The sequence below is a fragment of the Fundulus heteroclitus genome, chromosome 24 (genome assembly GCF_011125445.2).
Source record: "Fundulus heteroclitus isolate FHET01 chromosome 24, MU-UCD_Fhet_4.1, whole genome shotgun sequence".
NCBI lineage: Eukaryota > Metazoa > Chordata > Actinopteri > Cyprinodontiformes > Fundulidae > Fundulus > Fundulus heteroclitus.
In genome coordinates, this window is record NC_046384.1 from 19,057,185 (window position 1) to 19,074,152 (window position 16,968).

Below are 16,968 nucleotides of genomic sequence, written 5' to 3' on the forward strand. Positions count from 1 at the left end.
AGGAGACTCCTTCCCTCGTGTTCACCCTTCACCACCTCCTCTATCACACATCTACCCCCCACTGTCCTGCTAAAATCTAAATTTACAAATCTGGCTGCAGCAGCCACGATCCGCAGCTGACACCCTTGCCGGCGTCAGATGGGGGCATTGGGTTCGGACGCGGAGGTGGAAACGTAGACGGCTGACTTCGCTAATCTGGGCCCGGTACAGAACATCCACCTGGCTGAGCCGTGGCTAGCCGGGGGCCGGGGGTTGGAGAGCAGAGGTAAACACGGCGACCGGGGTCATGTGGGCTGAGTGGCTGACAAAACAGAGGAGGTAAACAAACTCCTGACCCCAATGCCAGGCATCTGAGCTGCCCCGTTAAGTGGGAGATTTGAAAAGAAAACACGTCCGAAGCGTAGGAACCCACGGCTGGACAGCCATCTGTGCTGTCCGGTTCACTCAGTTAGGGCTAATTTGCTTGGGGTAGTTGCCCTGGTAAGCCATTCCAGCCAAACTGGATTTCACTGAGAAGGTTAACCAATCAGCAGAGGTGTTTAGCTGGACTAAAAAGCTGCAGCGCTTCGGGTCAGAAAGCCAAGCGAGATATCCGGACGCATCAAACCACCTCGCCCCACTAATGTTTTTCCCTCTTTCGCCCCTCGGCAGTGAAACAGAGCTCCCAGCGGACAAGCAACCAACTTGCCATCGGAGCCTCAAATCGGGCCCGAGCAGTTTGTTGTTGTAGTTAAAGAAAAAAAATAATAACATCCTCCAACTTCTCTGTATATAAGACCACGCTCCATTTCCCTCCCCCCCTACTCTCCGCCTGCCTGTCTTCTGGTAAGCGAACGGCCTAATGAAGCAGAAGGGTAGCAGAGTGCACGTGCCGTCCTGCCCCATTATGCACGCATCCACTGGCTTCCTCCACCACAAGCAGCCGACCGCTGGAAAAACAACAGCCGACTACAGGTCTAGAGGAGGCATGGCTGCAGCAGTGGAGCTGCTCTGCATGCGTACGTGCCACAGTCCACACGCATGTACTATCTGTTCCTCCTCCCTCTCCCGCTTTATTGGCGCCGTTAGAATATTTTCACCCTCTAGGACGCACAAGCTGCGACACATGTGGGCCGACATTAAATTTCCACCAAAGCAGCTTTGACTCCTGACTGCTGATTGGTTTAAAAAAAAAGGCTGTATGGAACAGAGTGACAGTCGCAGCGCTGACCCCTCCCCCACGTGTTGCTGTGCGCGACTGCTGTGCGTTCCCCCCTCACCCACAGTATGGATGCCGTGGTGTGACGGCATGAAGTATTTGGTGGTATTTGCGCAGAAATGTTGAACAAAAACGTATCATCTGGTACAAAAGCTAGATACCAGAAATTATTTTTATCGAAATTCGGATTTTTAAGAATTAACATTTTTAATTGGAGACTTTTCCAAAACCAAACAAAATAAATGCTTTCAAACATTACTTGGTTGCATAAGTTTCTTTCGACTCATATCGGCCCATTAGACTTTTGCTGTCATGTAAATACCATAAGCAAAAAAAATATTTTGTATACATCATTTAATCAGCATTTGCCTTTTTTCAAATACAAAAATATCATCTCTAATTATTTTACGTGCATTTAGCAAGGAATGCGCCAACTTGATACAACCGACATTGGTACACGACAATTATCCCACAGATGCTAAACCAAACCCAACAGATAATTTCTTAAAATTTACAATTGCTTATGCAGAGGATTTTGTCGTTAAGGTTGACTGGCGGTCCGCAACAACAAGCGGGGGAGGGGCAGCTGCTCCACGCCGCCGGAAAAAAAAAAAAAAAACACATTCCGGCCTAAACCAACTCCCCAACCTGGAGAGAGTGGAAAATAGAGGCTCTTCGGGGGAAAAGAGCAAAGTTTCCATCTTCCAGGCTGAGTTTGCTGAATTCCACCTTGTTTACCAACGTCACTGACTGCGCAAATACGAAGAACTCTGTGTGCTAAAAATGAAGCGTAACCCCTCGCTCTCTGTCTCTCTCTCTCTCTCCCTCTCCATACGCAGGGATTTTGTGGAGCAATAAAAGCCTCTATTCTAACGGCAACAGCCCTGACAAAAAAAGAAAAAAAAAAACACTTTTACAGCAACTTTTGAAAGCAGCTTCATCAAGAAAGAGAACCGTGACCTTCAATTACTCTGACGACCAAGCACCCACCCACTTGCATGTCAGGGTCCCACAAACCAATCCCCCTCCCCCAAACTCGGCCCTCGGAGGCCTCTACGTGCTCACAGGCACTCTCGAGGTCCCCTGGGATGCAGGGGGTCGGACCTGTTTACCGTCGCCTGCCAGCAGATCTAGCTGGCTGACGGGGATATTCTGGGACAGAGTATTGATTGCAGGACAGTGGGAATGGTTGAGAGTGGGGGGGAGGTCACATTGATAGGCAACACATCCTAATGCTTGTCCAAGTGGAATAAAATAAAATAAAAAAATAAAAAAGCCGGAAATGACTTTCCAGCTTTCAGTCTGGTTACATTTCATTGCTGATGTCAAACCTATTAAACCCATTTAATAGCAAAATGGCAACGCTTCTGACGTAATAACTGCTTAAAAGCCTTTTCCAGGAGGTTCGGAAATAATCCCCAAACTGCTGTTTCCGTTTATTTGAGAGCAAAACAGAAAAAAACTTCTGTTCACATCAGGGCTCTCCTGGGCATGTGCAGTCGGCTTGCGCGTTTCTAACATCTGCTCTGGCAAATCGGCGGCAGCGGCAGCAGCGCCGCTCTGTCACAGTGCTTGTTTACTTCAAAGCTCTTAGCCTGGTCACGTTTCACCACAGCCCTGTGTTGCGTTCACGCGCATCAGGGAAAGAGATAGGAGCGCAGAGTTCCCGGAGCTCCTAAAAGCAGCAGGAAGAATTTCAAAGAAGGTCTAAAAAAATGGCCTTTTTGTTTTAAGTACACGCAGTTCGCTCGTTTTAAAAAAGGGTAATTTTAGAAGCACAAGGGCTAATTGTTCAGACCAATGAGCCTACGTGTGCTTTGAAATCCTCTGAGTTGTTTTGATGTCGAAGGAGGTGCCCTTTTTCCCCCTTCACTATGAGAGCACCAATTGGAAAGCAGTAGATTTTTAGGGCAACATTTGCTGGGAATAAAAACACACTTGAACTGGTGTTAAACAAATGACTCATTCTGTACCCAAAACTTAATTACACGTGTATATATTTTCTTTGTAGTTTTGTGTTTTCATGAACAGTCTTAACAATTACTAATTTCTCGCATAATTAAATCATTCTTTAAAGAGCCGATATTACTCCCTAATTAAACTGATTGCGGTTCTGATCCCAGACTCCTATGGAATACCAAACCTGACTCATACCCAGACAAACTCATTATCATCCGTCTAATGTTACTATGATGGGTACTAATTGACCCCTGGTCAGTACAAAACGTCCCCTTGCAGGCGCCTCCATTGGTACCAAAGTCTTACTCCTACGACACAAACAAAGGTTCAGAGAGACTAGCGTCCTTCAATGACAGAGTACACTCACCTTTGGCAGTGGTTGCAGTCTCCTTGAAACCCAAACAGACATAAGGTGTGCTGTGTAATCCATTGATGCCCCCTTTGCAGCTGCGTGTGGGTTTAAAGCCAACCAGGTCCCCGCACTTCTCCACGTCCCTGTTGTCCAGCAGGTTCAAGGCGATGTAGTTCAGCCCGTTGGAGAAGCCGGCCGAGCCGTGGCGGTTCACGGGACTGCCGTACTCGTCGTCGGAACCCTCGCTGCTGCGCGACGAGATGTTCTCCACCGAGCTGGGCCTCTTGACGGCGTCGGCGCGCGCGAAAGAGGGAAAGACCGGCGTCACGGTGGCCGTGGAGGAGAAGGTTTCCGAACTGTGGCGCCGGCGCCCCTGCGGATTGGCCCGGATGACCTTGGCAGAGCGGTCCGGGTCCACGGGCGAGGAAGTCGCTGCTCCAAGCAGGAAGACCCCGATCCTTTCGGGAACGTCTTGGTCCTCGAGCGATAGCCTCCGCTCCCTGCAGCTCTGGCTGCTGGAACACAGTGTTCAAAATTACATTAAAATCCACAGACATGTTGGTAAATTCCTAATGTATTCAGAACAGAAACGTGATGCCTCTACTAAATTTCTTTATCCAATTTTAAACATTTTAACCCATATTGCATCGTTCTCCAGGGCTGAATCGTCCCCCACCAGAAAACTAAATATATGAGTTTAAAGTCTGGATCCAGTTTATATCCATCCATCACTGGTTTAACATAACCATAAACAATGCCAGAATAGCTGCACATTTCATCACACAGACACATACCTTGAGTTCTGAGGAACAAGCTGTGGGGGTGAGCTAGTCATCTCGAATGTCATCTCGGTGTAGTCGTTTTTCGCCTCGTCCTCGAAGCTTTTCTCGCCTTCCACACGGTAGACTACATCCTCCTCGGTGCAGGGGCACGAGGAATGCTCCGGCAGAGTGTCCAGTCGCTCGGCAGCAGTGTCGGCCCCCTTGGGTGAGTGTGAGCCCAGCTCCAGGTTCATGTAGTCGGACAGAGATGACCTCCCCGGGCCCCCGCCGCTGGACCCCAGAGATGAAGACTGGCTCTCCGTGGATACGGTGGACGGCGGGGAGGATCTGTTTCCGCTGAAGTCGATGTTGATGTACTCACCGGGGCTGCGGGGCTCTAAGGGAAGGGGATGCTCGTTCATGCTGGGCAGGGTCCTCAGGGTGTCTAGAGACAGCCTGTTGGGTCTCCCCAGCCTCCCTCTGTAAGACAGATTCTCTGCTCGATGATGCCTGACAGGGGAGGGCGCTGAGGGGCTCAGCGGTGATGTTTGAACTGCACATGACTGCATTACTGAATAATAGTTGGACTCCCCGGACCTCTGCCGTGAACTCTGTGGGCTCATCAACACATACTGGCCGCCGTCTTCATCCTTGGATGACTGGAGCTTTGGAGGCTGGGCGAGGGAGCCCGTCTGGTAAGCTGGCCTGATTGTTGCTGGTTCCCCAGCGAGCGGGCTTAGGTAGTAATCAGGAGGGGTCTGCAGAGGGGGCGGGTTTCCAGGTGACATGTTCATGTATTCGCCGCTTCTGTCAGGGCTGTCCATAGAGGATTTGGAGCCGCACCACATTCTCATGTAGCCACTGTCTTCCAGAGAGCTGCTGCAGGGGGAGTTCGCCTTGTAGCCGCCGTTGGGGGTTACCTGAGGGTGCACCCTGGGGTTGACTATCTGCTTTGGTGCGGAGACGCACATGGGGCTCATGGGCACGTAGTTATCCGTCTTGCCAGACTGAGGGGCTACGCCTGGCGTCATGGGCAGGTAGCCATCATCGCCAAGGTTGCTACTGGAGCTTCTGGACGAACCGATTTCTATGTCCCCGTAATCCTCGGGATAGCACACTTTGGGTGAAGCAGAGTGGGAGTTTTGTCCGTGGGCCATCCTCATGAGGGTGTACTCGTCCAAGGAAGCCGAGGACAACGGGGTCACCACTTTCTGTTGCCGTGGGGTGGTGAGGGAGTGCGTTCGCTTCCTGTATGCCTTGTCAAAGAGCTGACCCTCGAGGCCACAGGTGGACTTGCTGCCGTTGGCACTCTCCATCAGCATGTAGCCACAGGGGTCGCTCAGGTCACGGGATGGAGGGGTGCTGGACAGGGAGTCGGGAGTGCCACTGCGCGTCAGAGTGAGAAACTTGGGCTCACCTGGGCTACAGCTGTAATCGTCACAGAGAAGGAAGCCAGTGTCACTGATGGAGCCAGATATGGAGGCACTGCAGCTGAAGGGGTGCCTGGCTTTGTCTGGGGTCGAGACTCTCGCTCCTCCTCTGGGAGACACACTGATGGGGCTGGAGGCGGCAGGCGGAGAGTTAGATACTGGCATTGAACGACTGTGATGGAGATTGGACGCAGACTCCAGCATTCTGCAGGTCCGCCCGTTGCTGACGGTGTGAGACCTCATGAGGTGATTCCCAGAATTGGGACTGGTGGGACTCCCACTGACTGGTATGGACATGGACACGGGCCGGGTAACGCTCCCATCTCCCTCGCTGGCCGTCCTTATCCGACAGGACGTGAACTTCCTCCCTGGGGACGTGGCGGCCATGCTGTCTGTCCTGGATCTTCTCACCAAGCCCGTCTGACTCGGAGGGAGGTTGTTGAGGTTGCGCCGGGTGGGCACAGAGATGGGGTTGGTGCTAGCCGACTGGCTTTTGCTCCTCGGTCTAAACTCTGAGAGCTCCTTCATGGCCTTCATCGCCTCCAGGATGGTCTCGTGGATGTTCTGTGCAACGACCGAGTCCTCTGCCTGCATCCAGAACTCCCCTGGCCCTGTGACCGCCGACCTACCCACCTCTATGAAGAAGAAGCTGTCCGAGTGGCCACATCTCCTGATGTTCATGAGTTGGAGATTGACGGCTGCCGTTTCGGAGTTCAGCTTGACGAAGCTGATGTTCCGGCTCGATAAACACAGCCGGTACACCCCGGTGAGGTTTTTAATCTGACCCAAGCCCCTGGATTTCAAGTTGACCTGCCACACCTCCTTATAGGCAGCTGTTGCAGGGGCAAGCTGTCCGTAGGTGGTCTCCTCAAAGCCCACTAAGGAGGATGTGGAAGCAGGGCTGTCAAACACTTTGCTCTCTGCTATTAGATCAGTCAGAACGTCGTACCAGCTCTCCTGGTCCTGCTCGTTGTCTGCAGCCACAGCAAAGTATTCGTCCTTGGTGTAGAGGGCGATGAGGTGCTTGTGTTTGGCGTCGGCGCGCTTGTTTACGCACAGACAGGAGTCCAAAGTTATGACGCGCTTGGCGGCGGACTTGTTTCTCCATTTCTTCTCGCTCTCATAATACTCCAGGCGTGCGGGGCTGCGCTCCGTGGGCTCCCGGAGCACGAAAAAGCGCCTGTGCCCGTGTTTCTGCTTCCTCAGGTAGCCGTACTTCTTCACGTCACTCGTCCCATTCGCTAACAGGTGTCCCCCCGTCGCTGGAGGACTCGCCATCTCTCCAGGATAAGGAGCACAAAAACACTCGGAGTAGAAAGAAGACGTCCAACCCGTTTAATTTAGTTCTCCGCGGACGAGTGTGCCCGCTGCGGTAAAAAAAAAATAAAACAACAACAACAACAGAGCAGTGCGCGTAGACCAGTGACTGCTCTGATGCAGGAGAAAAACAACATGTGACGCTGCTGCTCTAAAAACAGAATAAAACACAGTCATAGGGGGCGGGGCGGGGCGTCCTGCGAGAGCAGCGCCATAGATCGGGTTAAATAGATAGAAACCCCGGTGGAGTGCGCGCCTCCACCATATGCTGAGTGGCAAGTTCCCCCTTAGAGGCCGAGGTTTGGAAAAAGACATCGCCTTGTAAAACAAGCCCTTATAAGAACAGTTTACATATAATTTCAATGAACCGGTTTTGCATAGAAAGGTAGTGATTTTAGAACTACAGAGGAAAAATGAACGATATCTTTGGCCAAAGTATTACAGAGCAAAGTGCATGGTGCGTGATATTCAACTAAACAGGCCTTGTTTACCTCTGAAAATATGCCAGACCACTCACTCTAATTCAGTTTTAGAAGAAAATAAATAATTAAAAATAAAAATAACTGTGTTCAGCTATTTGATTTTGTTAACAAAATAATTACTTCATGGTGGGTGGGGTTTATATCCGCCATAAAATAACGATTGTGTTGTTTAATCTGGCTTTCCAATTGAAATGTATTATTATTATTATTATTATTATTATTATTATTATTGATGTTATTATTATTATTATTATTATTATTATTATTATTATTATTATTATTGATGTTATTATTATTATTATTATTATTATTATTATTATTATTATTATTATTATTATTATTATTATTATTATTATTATTATTATTCAGGATCAACAGGTGACCAAGGGAACGAGCATTGACAGTTTTTTATTTTACTTTATCTATTTATTTTGTATCTAATACATAGGTATTTTTGCGTTTTCTAATGTCATACAGCCGCAGCGCCAATCACAATATGGCGGCGGCGCTGACGCGTGACCCCGGAAGCTCGCGCGGCTTCTACTCCGCAAAGTCTACAAAGCGCGTTCGTCCATCACCGCGAAGCTCCGCCGCCTATTGGCTGGCTCGGCCATTCAAAACAGACAGGCCCCTGCCCCCGCTTTCCCAGCACTTCGCTCTCTGGCACGTAGATAGAAACAGAAACAGAAGCGTCGCACGGCGGAGTAAATAATTCCCGTAAAATCCCACGGTGAAAAAGAAAGCGAGACGCAAAAACAGGAAAACACATTCCAGAGGCTTGTTTTGGCATATCTGCGAATCATCGGCCGATCTCCCAGATCAACTGTCAAACCCTTAGTATTTTGTGTTAAATGTGGTTTTAAAAGGTGTTTTGGGGGTTGGGTGGACGGGGATTGGAAGTGTGCAACACAATGCTGCATAACGATTTCACCCCATTCATTTGTAAAGGCCGCGAGACTGTAAACAAACCTGACGTCCCACTTGTTATATAACGGACTGTTGTGGCCTATTTTTAAACCTGTGGGTATTCCTATCCAACCGGAACATTGTGTTTCCCATTTCAGTCACCCGGCATTCCTGTTCCCATGACTAAAAACGCTGGTTCAGTTTATTATCTGCTTTTTTTTTTATTCTGTTACGCGTTTGCGCGCACTTTGCTGCGTCTGTACAAAACGATCCCTCCAAATGAAAAACAGCCGTCTCACTCACTCTAAAGCAAATGCGTCAGAGCCATTGCGCCAGCGGCAGTCGTGATCTGAGGCAATGCTGCCATCGGATGGAGGATGCGCTCCATGCAACGTTTTACGCGCTGCACACAAGTTTTCTGATTCGAGGTTCGGGAAGAACGAAAAGCATTTTGTTTACGACGTGGCTCACAAAGACAAACGGGGAAAAGCTGTGAAAAATGGCTGCTTGCAGACATCTGCTCTTCAGATCATGCTGGTAATTATGCCGGTAATTCTGTCCATGATCCCCATAGGATCATTGAATCGCATCCACGCAGGGATTGTTTGTTTCTCTAAATAATCCCCCAACAAGCAGATTACACCTCCAAGGTGTCACACAGGGACATATGGGGGGAGTCTCTGGATTCTTAATAAGCAACAACCACATAGATTCGCCAGATTAAGGCTAATCCTAATCACTATTGTTCTCAGTTTCGATGCCATTGATTCAAATCGGACCCCCTGACCTTTTTTGTGTTTGTTTTGCAAAGGAGTGACTTTAGAAGGGCTTAACGTTTGCTGCAAACGTGTGTTTTGTAAAAGCAAAACCACAAACATCCCCAACAGGATGGAGTGACAAAATCACAGACAAAAAAACAAAACAAAGAGATTATCAGTGATATCTAAAAACCAGAGACAAACAGAAACCTAGAACCAAAACAGAGCCATGGTGAATGTTTTTGTAAGCCATGTCTGGAATGGATGCATATTCCAGAAGAATTTGTTGATTTCCTGTCAGTCCAGGAACGTTTATGATCGTATTTTACAGCTGATTCCAACATCTCAGTTACATCTACGGTAAAATCAGGATCACAATAATATTCTGCTGAAGCCTATACGTGCTGGAGGCATCAAGCTGGTTTAGATTGCATCTGTCTGACAGATTCCAGTTTGTTTATGTGAACGATACATCATCATTCACAGATGAGATGTGGAGTACCACATGGCTCAATGTTTGGACCAATATCCTTTACTTTAAACCTGCTTCCACTTGTTGACATCATTTGAAAGCATCAGATACATTTTCACTTATAAACCAATGATACGTAGGTATAGTTTAAGCAAAGCTTGCTGAATCTAGTCAGTTAATCAGACTTTCAGAATGGTTAGTCCATTTGATCAGTCAGAGCTGCCTTTTAATTACATTTGGACACCAATAGACGTCTTTATGTGGACATCTTTTCATCTCTTTCTTCAACAATATTTTCCACGTTGTTTACATGAAAGGCAATATCCTCTTTTCTAAAGGGAATATGAAATGGGTGTTTGGGCAATTTTGTGTGTGTGTATATAATATCTGTCCATTTCTCGAACACTATTTAAAGAGTTTTCAGTCATTTTATGTAAAATTCAGTTACAACATATGGAAAGGTTTGAGATTTTTAGTAAGACTTTACTTGAAGGGGTGTGCATAAGACTGACGTTACACTGTCATAAACATGACATAAGAACGAGTCTTTATGAATGTTTATGAATGTTGTCATTAAATTATTACGGCAAATTATGACACTTTTAATCCAAAAATTGCCATTGTTTAAAATTTCTTTGTTAGCACAACATGACATTAACATCCATCCATCCATTTTCTGACTCGCTTATGCCTCATGGGGTCATGAGGGGTGCTGGTGCCTTCCTCCAGGCGTTCAATAGGAGAGAGGCGCTGGACACCCAGGACAGGTCCTTGACATTAACAGAACCAAAACATTTCTTTGTAATGACAACTTGACATTAACCAAGAAATCATAGCCCATCATAAATATGTCATAACAGGCCTAATTACAACCCTTTAAAAAGTTATTTAGGCACTACATTACACTTTCATTTGTGATTGGTCTTAACTTTGGCTGCCAGGAGACCATTTTAACAGCGTCATTAATATTTCCCCTTACCTCAGTAAAGTTGAACAAGTAGGTCTAGTTGCAAAGATGCAATTAAATGTTATTATACTGTAAAATGCTGTAACAACAGAGTAATTAATGTTTACCCTTACATCAAGTGAAGTTCAACAAGTAGGACTAGTTGCACAGATGTCAGTAAGTGGTATTATACTGACAAATGAAATGTTTGGCTCTGTTAATGTCAGGTTGTCATAACAAAGGCATTTTAAACAACCTCAACTTTGAATTAAAAGTGTCACAATTTACCGAATGACACTTCATTCATAAAGACTCCTTCATGTTCATGACGGGTGTGATGTCATGTTTATGACAGTCTTATGCACACCCCTTCAAGAAAAGTGTCACCAATCATTATTTTGTCTAAAATTTATGGAATTTCAAAGGTCCAAGGGTCAGTTAGGGTTTTATAGTTCTAGACTAAAAAGGTTGCTGAACCCTGACCTCCCGAAGCAAGTGTCACCCATCAGGTGTTCTTCTTCAGACTTCTGCTCTCACCAATACTGACCTCTAGTGGCATAAAACATGTTCGATTTCCAGTTTACATTCTTTAGTTTTTCAAGGCTCAAATTAGCAAATTCTAGCGTTTACTGTGTGTATCAGACTTAGTCACATGTTTCCATGTTCATTTGGTGAAACTAAGCACCCATTTAGAATAAAATAGAAGAATAGCTATAATGTTCATAACTCATAGCTCAAAGCCCATAACCCTTTTAATGTTTAAGTTCTGTACATGAATTGGAAAAACATAAATTAGTGCTCTGAGATACATTGCGAAGCTATCCATGCCCTACTTGTAAAATGGCAGAAAACAGAGTGTTTGGTGCATCGTCTCCACAGTGAAATTTGGTGGTGGTATATCTTGCTGTGGAGATAACGAAGCTGGTCCGAGCTGATGGGACGATATATGGATCTAAATACATGCCGATACTGGACTTATGACAGGGTTGTGGCGGCTTTTGCTCCAGTTGGACAATGACTCTAATACAGCCAGAAATACAAGAAATGGCCTCAATCTACTTATATTAATGACTTTCTTTTAGAGGAGTATGCATGTTATTCCTGATCCCCAGTCACTGATGGTTACAGGGCCTTGCAAAAGTATTCATGCTACTGAAACTGTTTTTATATTTGCTCATGTTAAGACAACAACTGCACTTTTAGTAAAATTTTGCGAGCTAGGCTTACACAAAGTAGTACATCATAGTAAAGGTGGAGGAAATGATTCATCTTCATCAAAACCTTGAGAAATAAAGTCTAAAAGTTTGCCACTGTTATAAAAATTATTATTCTGAAGTCACTATGGCCTCACACCACTCGGACAGAGGAGGCCTGGAGACCTGATGTCTGTGTATAAGATCCACTGTTTTCTGATTGCAAGGCCAAATGCTGCAGCTGCTGAGGGATACTGATTGTTTACGATAGACTGTCTTTGTTTTGTCTCATGGGAAGGCCACGGTGCAGTATTAGGGGAAGCCCGAAAAGCGAGGCAGACAGAGACAGGGCAGACAGAGACTGCAGCGGAACCGTGGGGTGCGATTACTTTCCATCTATGTGAATCTCTGCTCTGTTTCTCAATAAAATTGCTGGAACGTTATACCACTGTCTCGTCATTTAGTAAAGATGGGAACTCAGTTACTATTGTTTAATATTCCACCCAAAACTCCCACAACAATTTGGCGTAAACGAACAAGATCTCCGACCGACGAGCGAGGGAGTCCGGGGACAGGAGCTGCTTTGGCCGGCCCGGAGAGGTTATCCGGCCTCTGGTACCCCGAATGGATTTTCAAGGGATGTGGAGGAGCTCCTGGTCTCGGAGCGTCTCTGGGCGTCGGCGCGAAGATTCCGAACCTTTCTTTCATGAGACGGTAAGGGGATTATTTTCCAGCTCTTTTAAAACAAACGCAATTGGTCAAAATGCTTGCAAGCTTTGGAAATTTAAACCCCATTTTAAAGTATACCATCAGAAATTTTTAAATTAAAACTGTAAACCTAAAAGGAGTTAAAAGTAAAAGCCGGTAGAAATAATGAATTATATTTAATCCTTAAGGCAAATAAAACAGGGTTCGCAATACCGAACGGTGACTAAGGTTTAAACATTAAACTAAAATTCAAAATTTAATTAGAATACGTTTTCAGCTGAAATACGGACTTTCCCACAAGGGGGAGGAGTGGCAGAGGTGATTTTCACCTGGAGAACAGGTGACCGGCTGAGCAGTTTTCCAGCTGGTCCATTAAGAGTCCCTCTTGTCTTGGGTTTGTGCAAGAGGGCTGTCCACTTCTGTTGTGGATGAAAGCGGCAGGGATGCTTAAGTCCTTGACTGTTTGCGAAGACGTTTGCAGCTTTGATAAGTGGGGACCCCGACCATTATACCAAAAAGGCGACCATCGGATGTGAGGCCTTTCATTTAGTTGGTCGATCGTGCTAAGGACGTAAAAAATAATAATAAAAAAACAAAAAAAGGATAAAATAAATAAAAACAACAAAAAAAAAAGTCTGGAAGCAGAAGAGTCAGTGTAATGGGGGAAAGGCAGAGGTTTTTCAGGGTCAAGCCTAGCCCCAGGGTGAGACGTTCGATTTCATGCTGAAAAACGTAGGGGCCCCAGACGCATGACATGCATAAATGATTTGAAATGATTTGATTAAACATGCAAGATTTCTCACATAGGGGTTATTATTATTACTATTATTTTTATTTTATTGCAGTACTGCCTACTAAATAATAAAAATAAAATTAAGAGAAAAAAAGAAAAGCGATAAAAACAAGGAAACGGAAACGAAACTAAAAAGGCGTTGCACCGGGGAAGCGTTTACGCGGGGACCTGATTAGGCACTTCCGTTGTGGATAAAATTGGTCTAAACTGCTAATAGCGACGTATAACTTTCAAAAATGGTAAGCGTCCAAGTGTCTGCAGACACAGAGTTGTATCCTTGCGGGACTGAAGCGTAAAACCGCGTGTGGACGAAGCATCGGGGGGTCGTAACCAGCGCACGCTCTCCACCTTTTAAACTAAGCGGGAACTTAACGCGTTGAAAACATCTTTCGGCGTTGACGTTTAAAAATTATGAAAAACATAGAACATTTAAGATGGTGAAAAAGCAGGCCTGCACGTGTTTGTCTGTCTGAATGTCATCGTTTGTATGTAACCGTACGTATGTATGTATCTATGTAACTAAATGTTCGTCTGTGTGAATTAATTCGGGGGTAAAAGTAATGTTCATGGTTTCAGAATGTTCATTTGTTTTGGGAGAACTGCAGCTCCGTAATTCAAATGACATTTTAAGCATGGACTATGTTAACAATAGAGGTACAGTAAAAGAGAGATTTAAATAACAAAGTTTGTTTTTTAACATTAAATATCAGGACCAAATTAAATTGATACACGGAGAGATTAACATGGCTTGAACGGAAATATTTCAGCTTTGTTAGAAATTGGAAATAAGCGTTACATAAGCTTGTTAAGTTACTGTTTTACAAATTTAGGCTGAGATCCTATAACTTGATTTTTAGCCCTAAAGTATTTAAAATTACTGAGATCTCATTACTTATAATTATTATAATAAATGATTCATCACAAACCAGTCCAGTTGAAAGAAGTTTAGATATACAAGATTTTTGATTAAATAGATGAGGGAAACTGTGCTTTGAACAAACTGTATGGAACTAAATATGGTTGCTTTTCTAAGGTTTTTCTATTCATTTATTTTATTTATTTTTACTTGGAATTTGAATGCAACTAATGAGAATTTTGAGAAGTGTCAAAATATCAGAAGACCACGTTACACGCGTCATCAGTTACGAAATCATCTGATGTTATTAGTATGCTGAGCTGAGGCGATCCTCAGAGGGACAGTATAAACTGAGAAGGACAATAGATATGATAAACAAATCTGACCATAATTTAAACATCTGAATGTTTATGGCGAGGCTGGGTCTGTGTGTTCTGGCCTGGGATCACGGAAAACTATGTCAGAGGGGAAAAAAATAAAATAAAGCCAGCTTCTGAAGGGTTAATTTCTAATTCTATCTTGGTTTGTTTTGGGTAGCCTTCTCAATGTGCTGAATTATGGGGAAAACTCTTATCATTTAAGAGAAAACACTAGAAGCTCAAAAACTAAAAGGGAAAAATCATTGTTTCAAAGTTTCACCATTGACCAATTAAGATTGAAAAGGTATATATGAATAAAAGTATTACTAACAGCAAATACACATGGTCAAAGGACCAGAAGGATATCAAAAAGGTTTGTAATAAGTCAAAAACCTATGTCATATTGGAAAAGACATAATTGTGCTCCTTGGAAAACAATTTTGTTTTAGTTTTTTGGTTCATTTCTTTCGTTTTTTTTGTTTTCTTTCTTTTGGAGGTGTTTTGAACAGAGTTTCAAAGGAAAGGTAAAGAATAGAAACCTTCCCAGGATCAGAAAAAAAGGGAAAAAACATCACGTTAAAGGGACACTAAGGGGACCAGGGTTTTAACTGCATGCTATTAACACTCTTGTTTTTCTCTGAGTTATTGCTTTCAGATTAAAGGAGACGCCACCTTTTCTGCCAACAGAAGGCTCTGAGGAGACATGCTAGCAGTGCGGTAAGGAGTTATAATCAGATTTGGATACTAAATTATACTTAGTTTTAACCAAGTTATGCCAGATCTTCCAGCAGGAAAGGTGGTGTCTTAAAGATGTTTGTTGCTTTCTGCTATAACAGCTGTATCTTTCTGCTTCTTTTTCTTTGCAAAGAAACCTGGTCAATATGATAGGATTGTGCTAACATAGAGATTTAGTCTCATTTTAGACATTCTCAGATGCGAGAGAATGCAGAAACATGCCACAGTGCCTTGGGGGCTGATCCTTGGGACAAGGACTAAAGGTGATGTCATTGACTTCAGCCTGATCCAGTTTTGAGTTTTATTTTGTCAGAGACAAAGTTTGATTTATTTTTATCTTTTGTTTTTTTATGTTTGTCATGTTAGAGGGAACACTGTAGTTAAAATGTTTGTGACTGTTTTGCTGTAATTTCTTTTCAACCTATGGAGCGTTTTCTTTGGCAAAAAATGCTGGCAGAATTCATTCTGTTTGCAGGCGTGAGGACTGGAGGACGGACTCTTGATGAGAAGGAGAACGTTGGGCTGCTGAATTTAGACATTGGACTGAAAATGGACAATGAAGGACTATGACTGAAGCATCGGACAACCTTCGACAACAAACACAGATGAGTTCTGCAGACACGACTTCATGCATTTCACTTCAGATTTTGTTGTACACAATTTAAAACAAACCACACATACGAAAACATTAAGATTATGTAAAGGTGAAAATTTTTAAAGAAGCACTTGATGGAATCATGGAGCAACTTAATAAATTAAGTGGGTATTATATCAACAGTTAAATAAATAAATGAATTAATTGGTTTTCACTATATAGATAGAGTAATCTGGACTTTTAAATAGCATTTCATTTAATGAACATCTTAGAGTAGGCTGATTTCTGCTACTCTGGCAGGCATCAATAAAACGCAAAGAAAAGGTTACTGGCTAAAATGGGTAATGTTGCAATACAATTAGCATAATGACACATCCTACTAAAACATGGGTAAATTTAGGATTAAAGCATCAGGGTACAATGGTTACAATATTTATGGAGATTTAATATCTTTCAACTAGAACACAAATAACTCAAAAGTCTTTTTAACAACCCGTTAACCTGACAGCTTTTAGATCAGGATAATTAATGGTTATCGTCTTACATACAGAAAATAAGTAAGATTTTTTTAATTAGTTTAGATTATGGGGACATTTTGGATCTGGTCAGGATGGTTGGGGGGCTGTGATGATAAAAGGGTAACAGCTTGAAGGTGATATCAATGAATGAAGGTTTTCTCTGAGGAACATTTAAGCAGCAAAGACACCCCACATTGGAACTCCTGTTTTGAATGGGACATAAGGTGAGATCCTTACAATGAGAGACGTTCACACACAGGGGGGTGTGGAGACCCCTGGGGCATGGCACCCAGGACGAGCTGCTGTGGACTTGACACAGCTGGTGGAACCAGAGGGACGACGAGGTGGTCCCACATGTCATCTGACACCTTACACTGACTGTAAAGGGTTTGGGGTTTCAGGGTTGCTGAAAACAGAAAGCTTCAGAGAACCTTAACCTTTCCTGACCAGGCACTCAGAATACATAGATCATAGATCAGATTGCGGAGGCCTAGACAAATAGGAACGCAGAGACGCGTTCATCCAAGAACTTCTTAATAAAAGTCCTTAATCCTCAGTTTAAGAAATAAATAATCACAGTATGGTTACTTTATTTTAGGATTAATTTGGAACTAATTCTGATTTGCTTAA

General features: G+C 44.2%; 1 protein-coding gene across 2 annotated transcripts in view; it reads right to left on the reverse strand.

Annotated features, from left to right (window-relative positions):
• Positions 1-7,159, reverse strand: part of LOC118556242 (insulin receptor substrate 2-like) — a 14,274-nt gene extending 7,115 nt beyond the window's left edge. The window contains exons 1-2 of one of the 2 annotated variants that reach the window (XM_036127863.1): positions 4,304-7,159; positions 3,525-4,021 (exon numbers count right to left, since the gene is read on the reverse strand). In XM_036127863.1, coding sequence (XP_035983756.1) covers positions 3,525-4,021; positions 4,304-6,978 — 3,172 coding nt within the window. In that variant the 5' untranslated portion in view covers positions 6,979-7,159. Of the gene's footprint in view, positions 1-3,524; positions 4,025-4,303 lie in introns of both variants that reach the window. The other variant, XM_036127862.1, reaches the window with a different exon arrangement.
• Between the last annotated feature and the right edge of the window lie 9,809 nt (positions 7,160-16,968).